The sequence below is a fragment of the Acartia tonsa genome, chromosome 1, assembly GCF_053477335.1.
Source record: "Acartia tonsa isolate MP-2025a chromosome 1, ASM5347733v1, whole genome shotgun sequence".
Taxonomy (NCBI): Eukaryota; Metazoa; Arthropoda; class Copepoda; order Calanoida; family Acartiidae; genus Acartia; species Acartia tonsa.
In genome coordinates this window covers 21,434,589-21,453,410 of record NC_137260.1, presented here as the reverse complement: position 1 = coordinate 21,453,410, position 18,822 = coordinate 21,434,589, and the positions used below count along the sequence as shown (strand labels likewise).

Here is an 18,822-nt window from a genome sequence, read left to right as displayed (position 1 = left end):
GGGGGGGGGGAGAGTTTGCAGGCTTCGCACGTCATTCTTTGTCTATTAAGAATATGTATTGTTTACCCACCACTCTTGTTTTCTGTAATATAACTTTCTAAAACTCGCAACCTTTGAGCACTCCCCCTGCAAAACCCTGTGCACGCCATTGTAATTTATGTATTAGAACAGATATATTTCATTTTTAACAAATTTATGTGAACTGAAACAATAAGTATTATTCTATGACCAAAATACAAAATACCTATTTACTTCTCATCGAAGTAAAATTAAATCTACAAGCGGCTTAGCCCCCTGAGGCCTCTAGGGACACTTGAGCTAACCCTCCACTTTCAATTTTCTGTTTTAAAAGAAAAGGTTAAAAATATTTTTTCTAATGGAGATTTTTCTTCGGAGATTCTTTAAAATAGAAGTTAGCATGATCTTTAACTACAGACAAGCATATTGGTAATTTTATATTAAGATAGAATGAAGATTGTAACTTTAAGTCAATTTAAACTTTCAATAAACCAATTATATTTTTTATTAACTTCATTGCTATTTTTAAGGTTCAATTTATTAGTAGATATTGATATAAATGAATGCATAAATAAAATTGACAGTCTTAATACGGTTGTCATATCATCATTAATATGGAATCAATATGGAAAATTTTACTGTAAAAAAGATTTTGCAGTTAACGATACATGATTTAAGTGCTTTATGGTTGCGCATTTAGCATCCTAGAGTTCTGCTCCAAGAGGTCTAGACTGTAGGGGTCCTCTTTTTGTTTTGATAAAAAAAATTTAAAAATATTTTGGGGTTAGATATCCCCTCCCTCCCACAAAGAAAATACTTCTGGTCAAAAAAGTTCTTACGAAAAAATTTGTTGTTGGGAGGTAAAAAATGACCCCCCATTCTCAGAAAATGTTCTAATAAGACCCATAGAAGCTATTAACTATTATTGTCCAGATGGTTCAGTTATTCAAGTTACATGGATTAAAACACACCCAACTTAAAAAAGGCACAAAAACATAACAAAAAATATATTTAACAGTGCATATATGAGTAAAATCAAAAAATACAAATTGCAAATAGTTGGTATTTAGTTTGTGAATACCAACAGAGCTGAGTAATGGGCAATTTTTATCGAGGCAAATTGTTTTTTCTCCTCATTGTTGTTCTATTTGAAAGTTCCAGGTAATTATAAAATTTTTTATTACAGGGCTGGGGGGATATAAGATTACTTGACCCTTCCATGTTAACAAACCCCCGGGAAAACATTTTTAGGGGGGTAGGTATGTTAATCTCCCTCCCAAACTAATGGGAATTCCCGCTCTCCCCCTATAAAAACCTGGAAATATTCAAGTTGAATATACCAAACCTATGAGATTTTTTCCTTCCCACCCCGCTAATCAAAAATATAAATGAGAAGCTTGGACGTAGGAATAGCTTATAAGACATAGGAATAGCTTGGATGTCTATATCATTATATACCCACTTAATTGTTTTTTTAAAATAGATAAAAATTATTTTACTGCACTTTTGTTATTTCTCTCACATTTCTAATTTTAGCTGCAAACAGACAAGATATGAGGTTACCAAGAATATTTCTGGTACTAATTTTGAACAGGAACATAAAAACTAAGATTTAAAAACTCTATATGCTTAAACCTTAGATTATTAGTTTATTATTTACTAGAGGCTACGCCCATAGAAGTCTTTAGGGGCCTTCAAGGTGGGAGGGGGTTTAAAGTCCACCTCCCCCCCCCCGCCCCATTTTTAATACCCTCCCCAAAAAACATTTCTTGGAACTATAAAAAGTGCACTGAAAAGGAGAACCACATCAGTTCAGCGGTGAGGGAGATCCTTTGCTAAAGACAAAAAAGCTTACCACTTTATATAATGGGATGGTTTAATGCATATTTAAAAAATATTTTCATTTAAAGTTTTTTTGTCTTGTTGACTTTAGTACCGTTTCGAGATGAAGAAAGCAAGGTAATATTATTTCCAGTATGGCTTCGGAACCGATTAATATCTGCTGAATTAGAACAGTTTCTAATTCACACTGAAAAATCATTTATCGTATCGTATTATATCCAGTTTTCTACCAATACAAAAATGTACAATCATAATATTAAAACCACTTTTTAATCTGGTTTTTATCTTATAATCGTACAATGTACATTTCTATATCGGCTGCGGAAAGCTGTTTATAATACGATGCGATAAATAACTGTAATTACACACACACACAAGCGTGTTCTAGCAAACTTAGCCTCCCTTGCTCTGTCTTTAATGAATATCTAATGGTATATTTCTGTTGTTTATGAATGGAATATTAAAATTCATACGATAAAATGACATTTTAAAATTTGCTACAAAACCTTTTATCATCAAAATATTTTAATTTTTATAAGAAATTTTTAATAAATCATCGATAAAATTACCTAAAAATAGGTGAAACTGTAAATTGATAAAAATTATTTAGGCATATTTTACAATGTGGCCAAAGATGTCAAATTAATCCAAATTGTAACAGTTTTTATTTTTACTATCCAAGTAAGTTATTAGTAGTGAAGCTTCAATAAAATACAACCTCCTAATTTTTCATTTTAGTTTTAAAAAGAAAAAGTAAAAAAATTGGGGGGGGGGGTTATTGAATTTGATGGTATCCTCCCCCAAAATAGTTATAAACCGTTGTAAAGGAGAATTATATCAGTTCAGGGGTAATCAAAATACTTCGGTTCAGACAGGCATCCTGTTACTTTTATATAAGGACTAGCGGATACGCCCCTAGAGGCCTCTAGATATCCTGAATACTTTTATATAAAAATTTCAATGTCTCCAATTTTTATTTTTTTCCATTTTTTGTTGTGCACAATCACATCCACATTATTTTACAAAAGTCAACAACAGGTAAACAGTCAGTAAAACCACATATTTTAACTACTTATGTATTGTACCTTATTGTAGACAAAGGCTGCCAGCTTGCCAACCTACCATTCCTGGAAAATCCAAGTATAAAATAAACAAATATGATAATCTAGCAAATTAGATGATTTGTGGTTTCAATCTATTTGAAGCGCAGCTACTCTATAATTTACTTTATCTCTTTGCCAGTCTGTCAGTCCATAATGTTAGCTTCTAAATATTTAAGATAGACGGCTGATTTTTTTGTGTAGATTCCCTATAGCAGTCAACATCCAGTGTATAATTTACTTGTTCCGTCAGTCTATCAGTCATGCTACAAAAATATAAATAAAAGTAAAACAAAAGAATTTGTATTTTTTTCCAATAAATTATTTTTGATTATATTGTCAACCTTATTATTTTAAGCCACCTCTTCTTTGAAGATTTATTTTGATGTTGATCAATTGGAGAATATTGACATGGTAAGATTTCGTATTTTACAAAAGTAATAGGTTGTCCATTGGTATATTTTGTGGACAGTTTCCAGATATTAATTAAATACGTGCCACTGATAAAGGTTTTATGGTTTTCATAGGTTAAGTAAATGGTCAGGAATTGGTACCCTACAGGTTTGGAACCCCCGGAGTTGCTAACAAAACGTTATTGATTTGAATATCAATAAGGGAGGTTGGGTTTTGGTTGTCAAGAAATCCAAAAATAAGAAAAGGTTTAAGGATAATTTTTTATCTCATCCCGGGCCTAGGCGTAAAGTTGAAATATAGATGAATTAAACTCATTTTTATACATAATGCAAAATGTTTTGATACAATTCCACACTCTATTTTAATTAAAAAGTTGTCAAAAATTGGCATTAATGGCGTTGAACTTGAATGGTTTAAAAATTATTTAAGTAATAGACAGCAATTTGTACATGTAAACAATACTGACTCAACAAAGATGAACATAGATAGAGGTGTCCCACAGGGCTCTATTTTAGGACCAATTCTATTTTTAATCTACATAAATGATCTTAAAAACTGTACTGATTTATTTACCCTATTATTTGCTGATGACAGTAATTTTTTAATTTCTGGTAAAAACTTTACAGAGATTAAACTGAAATTAAACAATGAACTTAAAAAGAAATCCGATTGGTTTAGGAGTAATCAAATGAGCTTAAATCCTGATAAAACTAAAATCATGATATTTAATAAAAATGAAAATACTATTGATTGGAATGCTCTTAATATTAAGCTAAACTTTAACAATGAAAATGAGTTTGATCCTGAGAAAATAAAAATCTTAAATTATGTCAATTCAAGTAGCAATATTCCTGCAATTAAATTCCTAGGTGTATTTATAGATCCTTCTTTAAATTTTAAATATCATGTAGAACATTTGCGTAAAAAGATTTCTAGTTCCTTATTTCTTATAAATAGAGCTAAACATATACTGAATTTAGATAGCAAAAAAATGCTTTTTCACTCACTTATAAATAGTCATTTACTTTACTGTTTACCTGCCTGGAGTTGTGGTCTTAAATCTACTATGGAACCATTAATTAAATTGCAAAAAAAGGCAATAAGAATTGTTTTTAGTAAGAAACACATCTCACACACAATGCCTTTATTTAAAAAAATGAATGTCCTTCCTTTACATGAATCGGCTAATTATTTGAAATTATTATTTATGTATGATTTTATAAACAGTAAGCTACCAAGTTCCTTTCAAGGTACATGGCTTCGCCGTAATCAATTACATACCAGAAATCTTAGAAACTCTAATATGTTTGATGTTAAAAAACCGAAGTTTAAATCTATTGAAAGATTTCCTAAGTATCATTTTCAAGAATTATGGAATAACCATTGTAATAATGATTTATTAACCCACAATCAATCAAGAAAAAAATTTATAAAAAATCTAAAAGAATCTTTGTTATCAAGCTTAACTTAGTGTGTAACAACCCATTATGTCAAGAATGTAGATAAAATTATATTTCTTTTCAATATTGTTTGAAATCTGATAAATCAATCAAAATCTATTTGTTGAAATGTTTTTTTAAAATTTCTATTATTGCAATAATGATGTGAGACTTGTATGCCCTAATCAATCCTTCCTATTATCATTCTTTCCTCTCCAATATGATTTTATTTATTGCTTATTATCTTTTTTCTATTTTTTTGTCTTATCTATATGGCCTGTATGAAAACAATGTGTGAAAACACATTACTGCATACTTCCTAGTTTTTAGGAAACTGCCATTTGGGAAGAAAATTTTTTTTATAAATTAACCATATCAATAAAATTTGACTGTATATATAAATGTATATAATATTCATTTATTATTTTGTTGTTTTTTTTCTATGTATTTACACCCAAGAATAATAAATCTAATCTAATCTAATAATTTAGATATGTAGAGGAGCTGAAAATTGCTGTCACAGGTAACTGAGACCTTGTTTGATATAGTTAAAGGAAGCCTGCAGGAAATACTGTTGAAAGACTGCCACAAGTAGACCCAGTACCCCAAATTTTAATCCTCCATCTTCAATAACAAAAAAATATAGGCGTCTTTAAATTACATTTGGGGTATTGGGTCTACTTGTGGCAGTCTTTCAGCATATAGAACGGTGAATTTCCTGCAGGATTACTTTAAGCTGACAACTATTGAATATGCTATTAAAAAAATGTTAAAATGGAAAGAAACTTTCTTTGTGACCAGGACTTAATAAGTCCTGTAAAACATCAAACAATGATAATTTTTAGTAGGGAATCTACTCTATACATCAGTTCCTAACAGTTCCAGGACAAACGCAGAAGTCCCAAACGTCGGAGTAGGCAAACACAGGAGTGTTAAAATATTAATTTAATTAGGTATTCTTATACAGGTTAGGTTAGCTTAAGATATGAATATACAAATAAGCCCTCCGCAGGGGTTAGGCATTTATCAGTCTATCAGTCAAACTAAAAAATACCAATATCTAAAAATATACAAATACGTGATTTTTCACCTGTATTCCTACGAATTTTTTGCTTCGCTACTTATGGATGTTGTCATCTTGTTTATTTATGTATCCGAATTTGTTTTATGGTAAACCAATAACTTTCCTTTAGAAATAGTTGTATAAATACCTTTAAAAATGTATTAAATTCTTTAAAGAAGAAAGATATTATTCAAAGTTTGTAGATGGTACATTTGACTAGACTGCTTATTCAAAGGAATTTGCGCTAAAATAGATAACAGACATTACTTAACTGAGAGCTTTGCTCTGTACATTACGTATGTACATAATATTAGAACTCTAAAACTTGAAACTGAATGCTTCTGTTGTTTCCTGAATACTTGCTAACTTGATCAGCAAATTTATTTGCTCTTGTAGAAGCTATGGGAGTCGCTGCAATGAAGGAGAAGGAGATTGTAATGAAGATGAGGACTGTGCAGGCACTCTTGTCTGCGGAAATAATAACTGCCTTAAGTAAGTTATATTGCCTGGTATATTTCTTCATTTTGTAGTAGCAGAAATCCCTAGATGGTTCTGGTGGTACTTGAAGTGCCCCCTACTTGAGGGGGGTAGGTTATAGACTCCATACTTTCAATTTTAAATTTTTTATTTTTGGAGGGAGGGCATTTATTGGATGATTGCTCTTGGAAGGCTGGTAAGACCCTCCTCTAAAATAGCTATAAACCTTACCAGGAAATATGTATGTGAAGCTACGCTGAAAAGGACAACCATATCGGTTTAGAAGTTAGTAAGATTCTTAGGTACACAGATCCTGTTCAATTTATTTAAGTATTGCCAATAACTTACATAATGTTTATTGTTAGAGCCTTGTTTCTTCTTACCTTAAAAGCTACAGGATACTAGCACTCAATTATGAAATGTTGTAACAATTTATCATAACCCATAACCAAGTATAATGTCAATTATTGCGGTACATAGAGTCTCTTGCAGGTTTAGATCAGTTAGCAGTTTTAGGATACACTTTACATTTATTGCCTTTAAATAGCGAAATAAAAAGTATTTCGGATCTTTTATATTTAACATTGGACCTTAAAAAATAGAACAACACTGGAGATAAAACTCTTATGAATAAATCCTTTATGTGTAAAACACAGCCAAGTCACTACAAAAGACCAGAGAGCAGCTTTCTAGCAGTCGAAAAATGTCACCAAGACTAGGGCCAGGTAGTTGTCTGGGTTAAACATCTATATTTATTACTCTTATTGTGGAAACACACATTTGATACATTTTAATGAAGCTGGACCACACTGGATCACAAGTTGTAGGTATCACGCAGTATTCAATTACATCATTACTGTCCATGACACTCAAATACTAGGTCCAACAACCCAGGATAACTAATGGGAGCCAAAGGTCTCCTTTTCTGTCCAAACACCCGGGGTATTAGATTAAGTGACACCCACAGACAACCAACTCTATAAAGACCTTTGTATGAGAAGTCCTATCTGTGTCTGGCAATGAGTTGCACCTGTTTTTTGGCCAAGGCATCCCCTCAACTATTAATGTCGAGCACCTTAAATTGCATTGTAGCAGTAGGAACCATTTTTAACATCGATAGGTATCACCCAGTGGGAGGGCGCTGGGATGCCAATGATGATTGTTGTGAACCCAAGTGTTCTGAAGAAACTCCATGTGCTGAGGGAGAGGGTAACTGCTTCGGAAATGAAACTTGCCATGAGGTAAGGTTTATGTTTAAAACAGCATTTATACAATGAGCAGAAACAGTAAAAGTTCAAAAAAAAGGCTATACAGTATACATACAAAATCAATATCCATTAAATAATTAAAATTAAGGACACAATAATTTTAATGACCTATTCCAAATAAAAGTTGTCAATATGTCTGTCAGTCTGGCAATAATTGGAATATGAGTGCATGTAAAATGTTATGATTTTTTATAATCTTCAAGGAGGATATAAAATTTGAAAAAGAATTAAGAAAGAGTAAAATGATCGATTTAAATTTTAACTTAATATGTTAGATATTAAGAAAAGAAATTGTAAAAACGTTATTTTTTGCATAGACAATTTATACAGGAAAACCAGGGCTCGGCAGCCTCGCTTCAGCCGCTTGTGCGGCTCAGTGAAATAGTCATGCAAAATCTTTACAATTCAGTTGGATGTCTAAATCTGTTCCTAAACAGACAATATATCTTTTTGTAGTATCTTTTTGCACACAAGTGGGTTTTAATTTAAGCGTTATTCGCGGCTGAGGCGCGGCTACCAAGCCCTGACGCTATCGTTCCTCTGTTAAACATAATTCAAATCAATAGAAATATATTTTAAGGGTCTTATTTGTGGAGAGAGCTGCACTGATACTACATATTTTTCTACGTAAGAGTAAATTTTTAAATAATCAAGTTGCAACACTACCTGCCAATTTTTTATAAATATTTTGAGAAGGTAAATACTTACAGTCAATTTATAGTTAAACCAAAAAAACATTGTACTATTTGATCAAACTAAGCTCTAATTGTTAAACTAATGCCTATGAAAAATTACCTCATACAATACAAATGACCAATGATAGGCAAATGCCAAATACATAGACTAAATCACCAATGGCTATCCAGTATACATCTTAATTGACCAATGGCAAGTCAGTATTGATTAATGGTAGGCCAGTATGACGTCATCTCTAATATGCACTATAAAAAGCTTCTAATCGAAATTGCTGAATTTTAGTTGCTGTTTATTTTAGGAAGTTGTATCCAGCCCAAGTTGGATTCTACAATGCATCTGATATGTGTTGCTACAGACCTTGTAACAATTTGTATAACAGGTACAACAATATGTTTTAAGAGCATAAATGCTATACAAGTTGTCAGTTTATGTATCAATGGATATAAGATATGCGTGGATATATTGACTGGTGAAAATTTATCGTCAATTTATCTTGCTAATGTATTGGTCAGTTCGTTCATCCAGTTGGAGGGGAGGGGATGGGAAATAGAGGGAATGAATTGTTATCTGGCTATGGTTCCTTCCCTCAATTCCTGCATCACTTTATTAGAGTACTAGCGGCTACGCCCCCTAGAGGCCTCTAGGGGCACTTGAGGAGGAGAGAGTCGAATTTAATAATTCAAATTCTTATTTTAGATTTTAAAAGAAAAAGTTAAATAAAAATTACGTTTGATGTTTATTTTTCGTTGAACTCTCTTTCAAAAATTGGGAAATTTTTAGAAAATTTTATTTCTCTAGGGAGGGTGGTGGTACCCTCCCCCAAAATAGTTATAAACCTTCCCGGGACATATGAGAATCTACCCTGTTAAGGAGAACCCGATCGGTTGAGCGGTTAGCGAGATTCTTCGGTACAAACACACAGACAAACATCCTGTTACTTTATTATAAGGATATGAAAATCTGGTGCAACATCCAAGTAGTGATACATTGATTGTCAAATCAACTTATTGTCAAAATTAGGCACCTTTGCCTTTTATTTAAATTAGCATTAAGAAAGTTTTTAGCTGCCTGAACTTTTATTTAGTAACACTTGTCTTTTGATGAATTTTCAATTTGTATTATAGATGTGGCCACTTAGAGGAATATTGTGTAAATGATGATGATTGTTTAGATGGATTTTATTGTTTGTAAGTACTTTTTTTTCTATATGGAGGCCTCTAGTGGCAATTTAAATGTGTTTTTTTAATACGTATTATTTCTATGTTGCGTTTAAGTCTCTGCGTAACATTTATATGTTGCGTTCAAGTCTCTACGTAAAACAAATTCCATTTTTTTGTGATTTCTCTTGGAAGTGTCGTGGTACCCTCCCCCAAAATAGTTATAAACCTTCCCGGGACCTATGAGAAGCTATCCTGTTAAGGAGAACCCGATCGGTTCAGCGGTTAGCGAGATCCTTCGGTACAGACAAACAAACAGACATCCTGTTACTTTATTACATGGATATCTTAAAACAAATTCAAAGAGGAGTATTGTTCGCCTTAAGCAAAATCTTTTAATGATTGTGCCATTCTAGCGTAACCGGCGCAAACAGCGGACACGACGGACGGACGTTACTTTGTTTCAACTGTAGAAAAGCTTCGCTTCTATTCACAATAACGCAGAGGTTATATTCAAAAGTTTTAAATTATTATCTAGAGAATTAGATTGTGTTAATTATGATAATAATAGATTCCTTCCCCTTATATATATATATTTTTTTTGGGTGGGGGGGGGGGAGGGAGAGATCAACATAAAAAATTCTATATTTATATCATTAGGATGGGTTAAGTACGATAATAATGGATTCCTTCCCTATATACATTTTAGTGGAAAGAATCAACAACTCAATAGCTATACAATATTTATATCATGGTTATTAATTATAGAAAGATATATTTACAAGCACATTATTAATAGAAAGAGCGCAACAATTCTTAATATAGGTCTGTCCGTTACACCATCACAGTTGAACAATTTACGAGATTTTACTGGACATACAAATAGTATAAAGTTTACAGGATAATATATTTGTAAAACTTTATGTCTCAGTTTGATATAAATTATGAAATATGAACTTATTTGATTTTTAGTGCATGTTAAATTCAAGATTTACAACAATAAATAGTTGATACGCGACCATTTTATGAACATGCTGATTTACAACATTATTAAAATATCAAAGCTTTTTCCAGGGTGGCTTCCAAATCGATTATTAATAGCCCGTGCCTTCGTTTTAATCTTATAATTGTACATTTTATATCCGCGAAACGCTGCTTATAATACGATGTGATGCACAACTATTATTTAATTCAGTGAAAATCCTAATGGACCGAATTATTGTGAAGATATTAATGAATGTCTGGATCATGGACAACATGGAAAATATTATTGTGGGTAAGCTTCAAATAATTTTCAAAATTAAGGGATGGGTAAGGCATTACATAATTATAAAACAAATTTAATGGTATGGATAATACAATAAACTGCTCATTGTAGCTGTGTTTAGTGTCCTAGGAAAATGGGGATAGATGTAACCGCTTTTGAACTTTTCTATTGACGTCATATTAGAGGGAAAGAGAAAGGAAAGGGGGAAAGAAACCCTTAGAAAAGAGATGGAGTATAGGTTATTTTCCTACGTCAATAAAATAGGCAGGCCAAAAACTTTGACATCTATCCCCATTTTGCTGGGGCACTATAGAGAGCTATCTGCTCATAATCTATAATACAAAGTAGAACGATGTCTGTCTGTCTGTTAGTCTGTCTGTTTGTTTGTCTGTCTGTCTGTCTGTCTGTCTGTCTGTTTGTTTGTAGCGAAGGATCTCGCCAACCGCTGAACCGATCGGGTTCTCCTTTACAGGGTAGCTTCTCATAGGTCCCGGGAAGGTTTATAACTATTTTCTGGGGGGGTGGGACACCCCCAACCCCCCCAAAAAATGAAAAATCCCCCCCCTCAACACCCCCCCCCCCATTTTTTTTATTTTATTTATCTTTTAAATCTAAAACATTAAAAATTGGTTTGATTAAACCTCTTGGGGCAAAGCCCCTAGAGGCTAGGGGCAAAGCCGCTAGTAATAAAAAATACTTCAATTTTATGAAGCAGCTTATAGTGTCTCAAAAAAGTGGACAAATGTTACAACGCTTGGCTGAACTAGCCTGATTGACGTATTATTAAAATGGAATATTACGTCAATCGGCAAAACGCTAGAACATTTGTTCACTTTTTGGAGACACTATATATAAGCTGTTTCCATTTTTACGCTATGGCAAAGAAAAAAAAGAAAGTTATAATACAAAAAATAAAATAAAAACATCTTAAAATAGGTTTTCTGCTCGGTAAGTGAAATATTTTTTTAGGCGCAATACTAATTGTGTAAATACTATCGGAAGCTTCAGATGTAATTGTATGCGAGGCTATGCCTATTTTGTACCTTGGGAAGGCTGTTCAGACTATGATGAGTGTGCAGGGAGTAAGTAGAATTTAGTAAACCATATTCAATAATCATATATTATGCAAGCTTATGTTTTTCGAATTATCTATCCAGACTTATCAAAATCAATTTATAAAAGTTATCAAATATGATACGCAAAACAATAGAGACAACATTTTGCGGCTTGGTATATATGTATTCACTTTGATTTCTGTTAGAGAGTAGAGTACGGGTAATGCCTTGGCTTATAGATATGGCATATGAAAACTGTGTGTGAGTTATCAGTGGGTCAATTACACAAGATAATTTAACTATGCTTGACAGCTGCGAAGCCTCAAATTCAAACCTGTTTGAATGCCTTAGAATAAAAAAAAAAAAAAAGAGGAATTGTCATATTTGGGTCAGGTTATGACTTCCAGCTGTTTTTGAATTGACAGGTGTTGATTTACCTGAGGCTAACAGGCTGAGTACATGGGGCTGCCGAGCCCTGTTAATTACGGTTATAGGTCATACATTCCAGGAAGTGCCTAAAAATGTTGTATTTAATGTTATTGGTCATACATTTTAGGAAGTGCCACAGAAAGTTGTATCTTAATAGTATACACTATAATTTATGCATGAAAGCTTTAAATTGGATCTTTAATCTTGTATCACATGGCTTTTAAGAATGAAAATACAAACCAATTTCATCAAACTTTTAACATATCACTATGTAAGGCATTATTTTAAATTTTACAGATTGGTGTCAAGGAAATGAGTGTGTAAATTATGAAGGAGGAAATAGGTGTGTTTGTAGGTGGCCACACTGGAGGTTATGCTATTCTGATACCAGGTGAATTTATGCTATAAACCTACTCTCTGTAACCCTGGCCTTGGCAATGTATATAGGATATATGTGGATATATGAACAGCTGAAAAGTTTTCTTCAATTTATGGACGGACGGAACAACCCTAATTATGAAAATTTTGCTTTAATTTTTTTACTCTGTAAAGGTGTTGCGATGTTGATGAATGTCACGAATGGAGAATAAGCACAATAGGTAAAATAACAAGAATGACAACTTACCATAAGTAGAGAAGCACAAAAAAATCATGGACAAGAAGTATTTCTAAAGTAAAGAGTAGATTCATGGGAGGAAAAATCATGAAACCTTTCTCATATGTATATTTTTTTATATTGTATGGTGACTGCCAGACTGGCGGTCAAAGTAAATTACATACTGGGTGCTCAAAGCAACGGGAAACCTAATTTTATACTAGATTATCCACAAAACTTTGAAATCTGAGCAAAAACGCGAAAGATATGGGAAAATGTAAAAAAAAATATAAAAATAGCTAAAAACATGCTTAATAATTTTCGTAATATTGATCATGCCGGAATGAGTATTGCAAATATTCTTGAAAAGTGTGATCACATGGCAAAACTAGAAGGGTGGTCTTACCCACCCCCAAAATAGTTTTGAACCTTCCCAGGGTGTATGACAAGCTTCACTTAAAAGGAGGACCATATTGGACAAGCTGGACACACAGACATCCTGTTATTTTTTATAAAAAGATAGAATACTGTTATAGGACGTAATTGCTTGTTTATTTGTAGAAAACCCATGTAACGATACAAAGTTCCCAGGATGTTGGAATAGAAATGGTCACAATGAGTGCCACAGTAATTTCTTTCAAATGTCATCTATAATACAAAGTAGAACGCTGTCTGTCTGTCCGTCTGAAGCTTAAGATCTCAGTAACCACTGAACCGATTTGGATCTACTCTTCGGGGAATATACATACTTGTCCTGTGTTGGTTTTAAGCTATTTTCATGGAGGGTTAGAATCAATCCCACCCCCACAAAAAAAATAATTTTTTTTAACGATTTACGAATTAGAAGATTTGTGTTCCTGTATAAGAAAATATTTCTTTAGCCTGAAGAACAATTAATGTGTTTACTTCTCATTACCTCTTAGGGCGAAGGCCCTGAAGGCTAGGCGCTAGTATTATTAGAAGGAAGCTACTCTTTTAATATGATCTGTCTGGCAGTGTCATGTCTGATAATGTACATATATCATTCTTGCTTGCATACTGGTTCATTTTGAAAATTCAAATTCTTTAATGCTAAATTTTTCATACAATTAAAGATAATTATCTAACACGCTGTTCCATAATTAATCTGAAATAATGGGAGATTTTATATTTTCCTATAATTATCTCAAATTATTTGTATTGAACAAATTTGCATGTATGGCTTCGAAATCGATTAATATTCGCTGGATTAAAAACAGTTTTATGTCGTAATGAAAAAATATCTTTAGCATCGTTTAACAGACAACTTTCCACGATCATTTTAATACAAATCTTAAAAGTAGTACCAATTTTGTTAGCCCGGGCCATCGGCCATCGAAACCACGAAACTGGTTTATAATTTTTCATTTTAATATTCACGGAAAGCTGTCTATAATACGATGTAATAAATAACTATTCTCGTATTGTATCTAGCTTTCATATGATTCTATATAGCTGATAATTTTATTTGTAGAAAGAATTGGCTTTTTTCGAAGTGGAGGAATAAATCAAGTTGAGGGAGATGTTGTGAGATGGAGTGACACTGACAGGCAGGATTATACAGTCATTGCTATCAAAATATTACACAATTTTTGTATCATGGAAAGAGAACAAAGTAGCAGGCTTATTAGTAAGTTAGAACTACTGTGAAAATACGACGAAACCCCCTACTTCGGTTTCTTTCCATGATCCGAATTTTTTACAAGCTAGCGGCCTTTCAAGTTCTTAGGTTTTTAAATAATCGATTCCAGCAGCATTTTAACTACAACCTTAATAATAATATATGTTGGCTGATATTCCCTGCCTCTGTAGGATGTTTCTGCCTGTTTACCATGGATCCTGGGATAAGTATGATACTAGCAGGAGCATACCTATTCTATAATTAGGTTGCTGTCTATGGATATCCGGAAAGTTTAATGTGTGACGTCAGTTAAAATATGTAATTGTGACGTGTTTTGAACTACATTCAACGCAATTTAATTACATTGATAATTTTGATTTATGTTAGCGACGCGCAGTGATAAAGATTTTCTTGTAGAGCTGAGATAAGTAACCTTATATGTATAATTTGCATTGATAGTCCCTTCACAGTCTGAATATTTATAAGAAAAGTTATTGTGTCCCATATCCCTTCTTATCAGGGAGGGGGGGGGGGGGGGGTGACATTAGGCCCGGCTGTTTATTACATTAGTCCCCAAAGTTTTATAATAACGTTTTCTTATTCTTAATAGCTTTGAAGACTTTTATTGAATTTTGATTGGTTTGTTCACTAAGTTTAGAATCCAAACGTTTCAACCACTAAATGTAATCTATAGGATGGGTTATTTGTGTATTATTATTGGGGATGTACATCAATTTATCGGCCATTATTATCCCTCTAGATCCCTGACTTCTTACTCTCACTGCCACGCTTTTATCAAAGCAGTAGTATCTTTTTAAGCGTCTGAAATCAAGGACTAATTAATCAATTATAAACAAACACGTCCTAGAGAATCCGCTAGTTATGTTATAAACTAGAGTCGGGCTCGATATAATTATCTCGCTATTGGCTATGTTTATTCAATGTTTTTTTACTTTCTTTTGGTTATCTGAAATCTGACTATTAACCCTATTCTTCCATTATCTTCTCCCTGACGATTTCTTTCTTTAAAATATTTTAGAATCTTAATATTTTTTCTCATATTCATTCGAATCCGGTGGATAGGAACCGGTTCTCATCCATACGAAAAAACTATGTCTAGAATCGTATTATATCCAGCTTTCTACGAATATAAAAATGTACAATCATAAGATTAAAACCAGTTTTTTTAGCCCATGCCTTCGGCATCTTGGGGCTAAAAAAACTGGTTTTAATCTTATAATTGTACATTATATATCCACGGAAAGCCGTTTATAATACGATGAAAGAAATAACTATTATTTGGGCTAAAAAAACTGGTTTTAATCTTATAATTGTACATTCTATATCCGCGGAAAGCCGTTTATAATACGATGAAAGAAATAACTATTATTTCAAATTATCGTCCTGAAAGGGTTAAAATGTTTGGATCTACTGCAGTTCACAGTAAAATATTGCTGGTAAGCAATATTTCCAAAAATCTATAAATTTTAAAGGCCGCTAGCTGCCAAACGGCTGAATGTACAGATCATGCCCGCACACTGTTTTAAGCGGCATAAGAAGGCCTACAAATAATCTGGAATAGCAATAAATCAATAATGCATAATTATCTCACAGTGCAGCGAAATGCGCGAAAAAGACCTATTTTACGCGTTTTTTCTTCAGTGAAGCTTTCCCTGTGCATCATTGGATCTTGGCTATTCCAGATTATTTGTAGGCCTTCTTATGCCGCTTAAAATGGTGTGCGGGTATGATCTGTACGTTCAGCCGTTTGGCAGCTAGCAGCCTTTAAAATTCATAGATTTTTGGAAATATTGCCTACCAGCAATATTTTACCGTGAACTGCAGTAGATCCAAATGTTTAGTTAACTGTAAAATTTTAGTTCAATATCTGACCACATTACGCATGTATCGCTAGTATCAAATTATTTAAAAACTAAGTTTTTTTTATTTACAATATTATAAATTTTAATTTTCTGTTTTATGGATAAAAATTTAATACTTCAATATAATTCAAATAGCAACATGAAATAAAAATAATGTATTTATTCTTCATACAGTAAAATAATGGGTCTTATCGTTCTGGTCAATGAAGTTTATTACGGATTATTGGACCACTATGAGTTTTAAACATTTATCACTTGGAATACTTGAGCTAATATATAGACATTTATTTCCTATATAGATCTGTCATGGATCTTGATGCAATAAAGTAGGCTGTTTTGTAAATGTTAAAAATTGAAAGATTTCATTAAACAAAAGTTTCCGCAAATATAAGTATTAAATGAGTAAATAATAGATGTATTAACATTGATGACCAATCAGTAAAAATGTTCGATCCAACTTAGAATGGAATTATGACGATTTTTTGTTTAGTTTTGGTCACATGTGATTCAATCTCATCATACTAGCAACAAAATTTTTACACTTTCTAACCAATAACGGGGTCAGACAGTTCATTCATATATTGTTACTATTTCTCCATTTAAAGTATTAATCATTTAGTCTTTCAATATTTACTTGATGTGGTTTATTCAAAGATTCGAACCCAACATACAGGAATAAGGTATAGTCAACAAGCGAAATAAATTTATAATAACATCTGGGGGGCAGAAAAAAGGCCGTCAAGTGTTGCCCCCCCCCCCCCCGGCCCCCTAACGACATATAAAAATAACGTATAGTTGCATTATTTTTTTCGAATTAATTCATTTGTTGGTATAAGCTGCCAAATATATTTTTCTTTTTTTAAAGAACTGACGCTGTAGTGACATGCAGGGGTAAAGGGTTTGCTGACGGTAACGCGACTTATAACAGTTTGTACGGATATCGTTATGGAAAGTATGGCATGTACGATGTTAATTGTACAGGAGCAGGTAAATTACGCTGTGTTTTCGTATTTTGCAACAATTTTTAATCCTTATTCTTGTACAAATGTAACAGGATCTGTGCATGTCTGTTTGTCTGCTGCTAAACTCTGAGCTGGTTCTTCTTTATAGTATTTTTTTTTCATAGTTCCTGGTAAGGTACATAACTGTTTGTGGGGAGGGTACCACCACCCTACCTAGAGATATAGCCCATAGAAAAAATAACCCCCCACCCTCAATTTTTGTTTTTTTCATTTTAAATTCAAACTAATTTAATTTCGTCAAAATGTTGTCACCGATAAAAGAATTTTAGAGGAGGTAATTACCCCCCATGAAAATTTTACCCAGAGTATAAAAATTTGGAGAGGGGGAAATAGCACCGAATTCTTTATCCCCCCAAAACTTAAACATCCCCAACTTGCGCTAAAGTTAAAAGCTTAGACGTCCTTGCTTTGACCTACTGCGTCATCCTTAATATCAAATTATCTTATTTGTAGAGGGGAGTCTGAGCATGTGCCCATACAAGGCAGATGGGGCCTTTGCTTCTGGATTAAGTAACAATCTTTCATATTCAAACTTTGCTACTATTGGTCATAATTATCCATGCTAATTATATGCAGGGATCTAAAGGGACATTGGATGATAAATTGATGTACATACCAAATGATGATACATAAACTTACCCCCTTCTGTAGATTACACTTAGTGGTTTAAACGTTTGGAAACTCATCTTGATGAATATTCTTATTCAATAAATGTCCCCAAAGTTGTTAAGTCCAACGAATAAGAAAATGTTAACATAAACTTTGGGGACTAGTGTAATAAAGCCCAATAACCCCTCCCTATCTGAGTTCTTGGCAAATATAGACGATTGAATCCAATATTAGTAAAAGCTTCAAAAACCCGCGACTGTGACTTTACTGTGACGTTACAAATGGTTCCATAATTCTACTATGTCAGATGCGTGTCTTTAATAGTTAGAGCTTTGGTCTAAAACAGATGCAACTCACAGACAAAGGTTGTGCAATCAAGGAGTTGGTTGTCTTATGGGTGTTATTTAACCTAATACCCAGGGTGTTTGAACAGAAAAGGAGAGACACTGCTCCCTTTAGTTTTCCTTGATTGTTGGACCTTACGTTAAAGTCAATGGATAGCAGCCTCGCCCATAAGTCAGAAAGTAAAAGTCTCTTATTTAAATCACCAAAAAGGAATTGAAAAAGTTAATCGAAAGAATACATATGGAATTTATTTGAAAAAGAAGAATAAACAAATAGATATATGATGATATTTTTATTTTTTTTAGCGGCTGGTGTGATATGTTTCAACTAAAATCATTGAATAATCTCAACAAATTTCAAAAAGACTTTTTATTTGAAGCAAATTTATAATCTAATAGTAAAAATATATGTTTTGGCATCTTTACTAAAAATCATGTTTACTATGAAATGCGAAGCAACTCTATAACTCATAATGTCTCTGCTTTCGGTCCGTAAATTATGGGA

The 18,822-nt window shown here is 32.8% G+C and overlaps 1 protein-coding gene across 1 annotated transcript; it reads left to right on the top strand.

Annotated features, from left to right (window-relative positions):
- Positions 1 to 988: 988 nt before the first annotated feature.
- LOC145326851 (uncharacterized) lies at positions 989 to 18,750 on the top strand. The gene is made up of 22 exons (XM_080170291.1): positions 989 to 1,179; positions 1,555 to 1,612; positions 1,952 to 1,977; positions 2,471 to 2,541; positions 2,956 to 3,000; positions 3,319 to 3,374; positions 5,305 to 5,336; positions 6,273 to 6,368; positions 7,474 to 7,594; positions 8,202 to 8,248; positions 8,616 to 8,696; positions 9,442 to 9,504; positions 10,670 to 10,750; positions 11,711 to 11,823; positions 12,523 to 12,616; positions 12,778 to 12,824; positions 13,382 to 13,447; positions 14,313 to 14,388; positions 14,651 to 14,686; positions 17,208 to 17,329; positions 17,818 to 17,874; positions 18,624 to 18,750. Exons 1-22 carry the CDS (start codon positions 1,115 to 1,117, stop codon positions 18,647 to 18,649), a joined length of 1,479 nt encoding a protein of 492 aa, XP_080026417.1. The 5' UTR covers positions 989 to 1,114; the 3' UTR covers positions 18,650 to 18,750.
- The last annotated feature ends 72 nt before the right edge of the window (positions 18,751 to 18,822 follow it).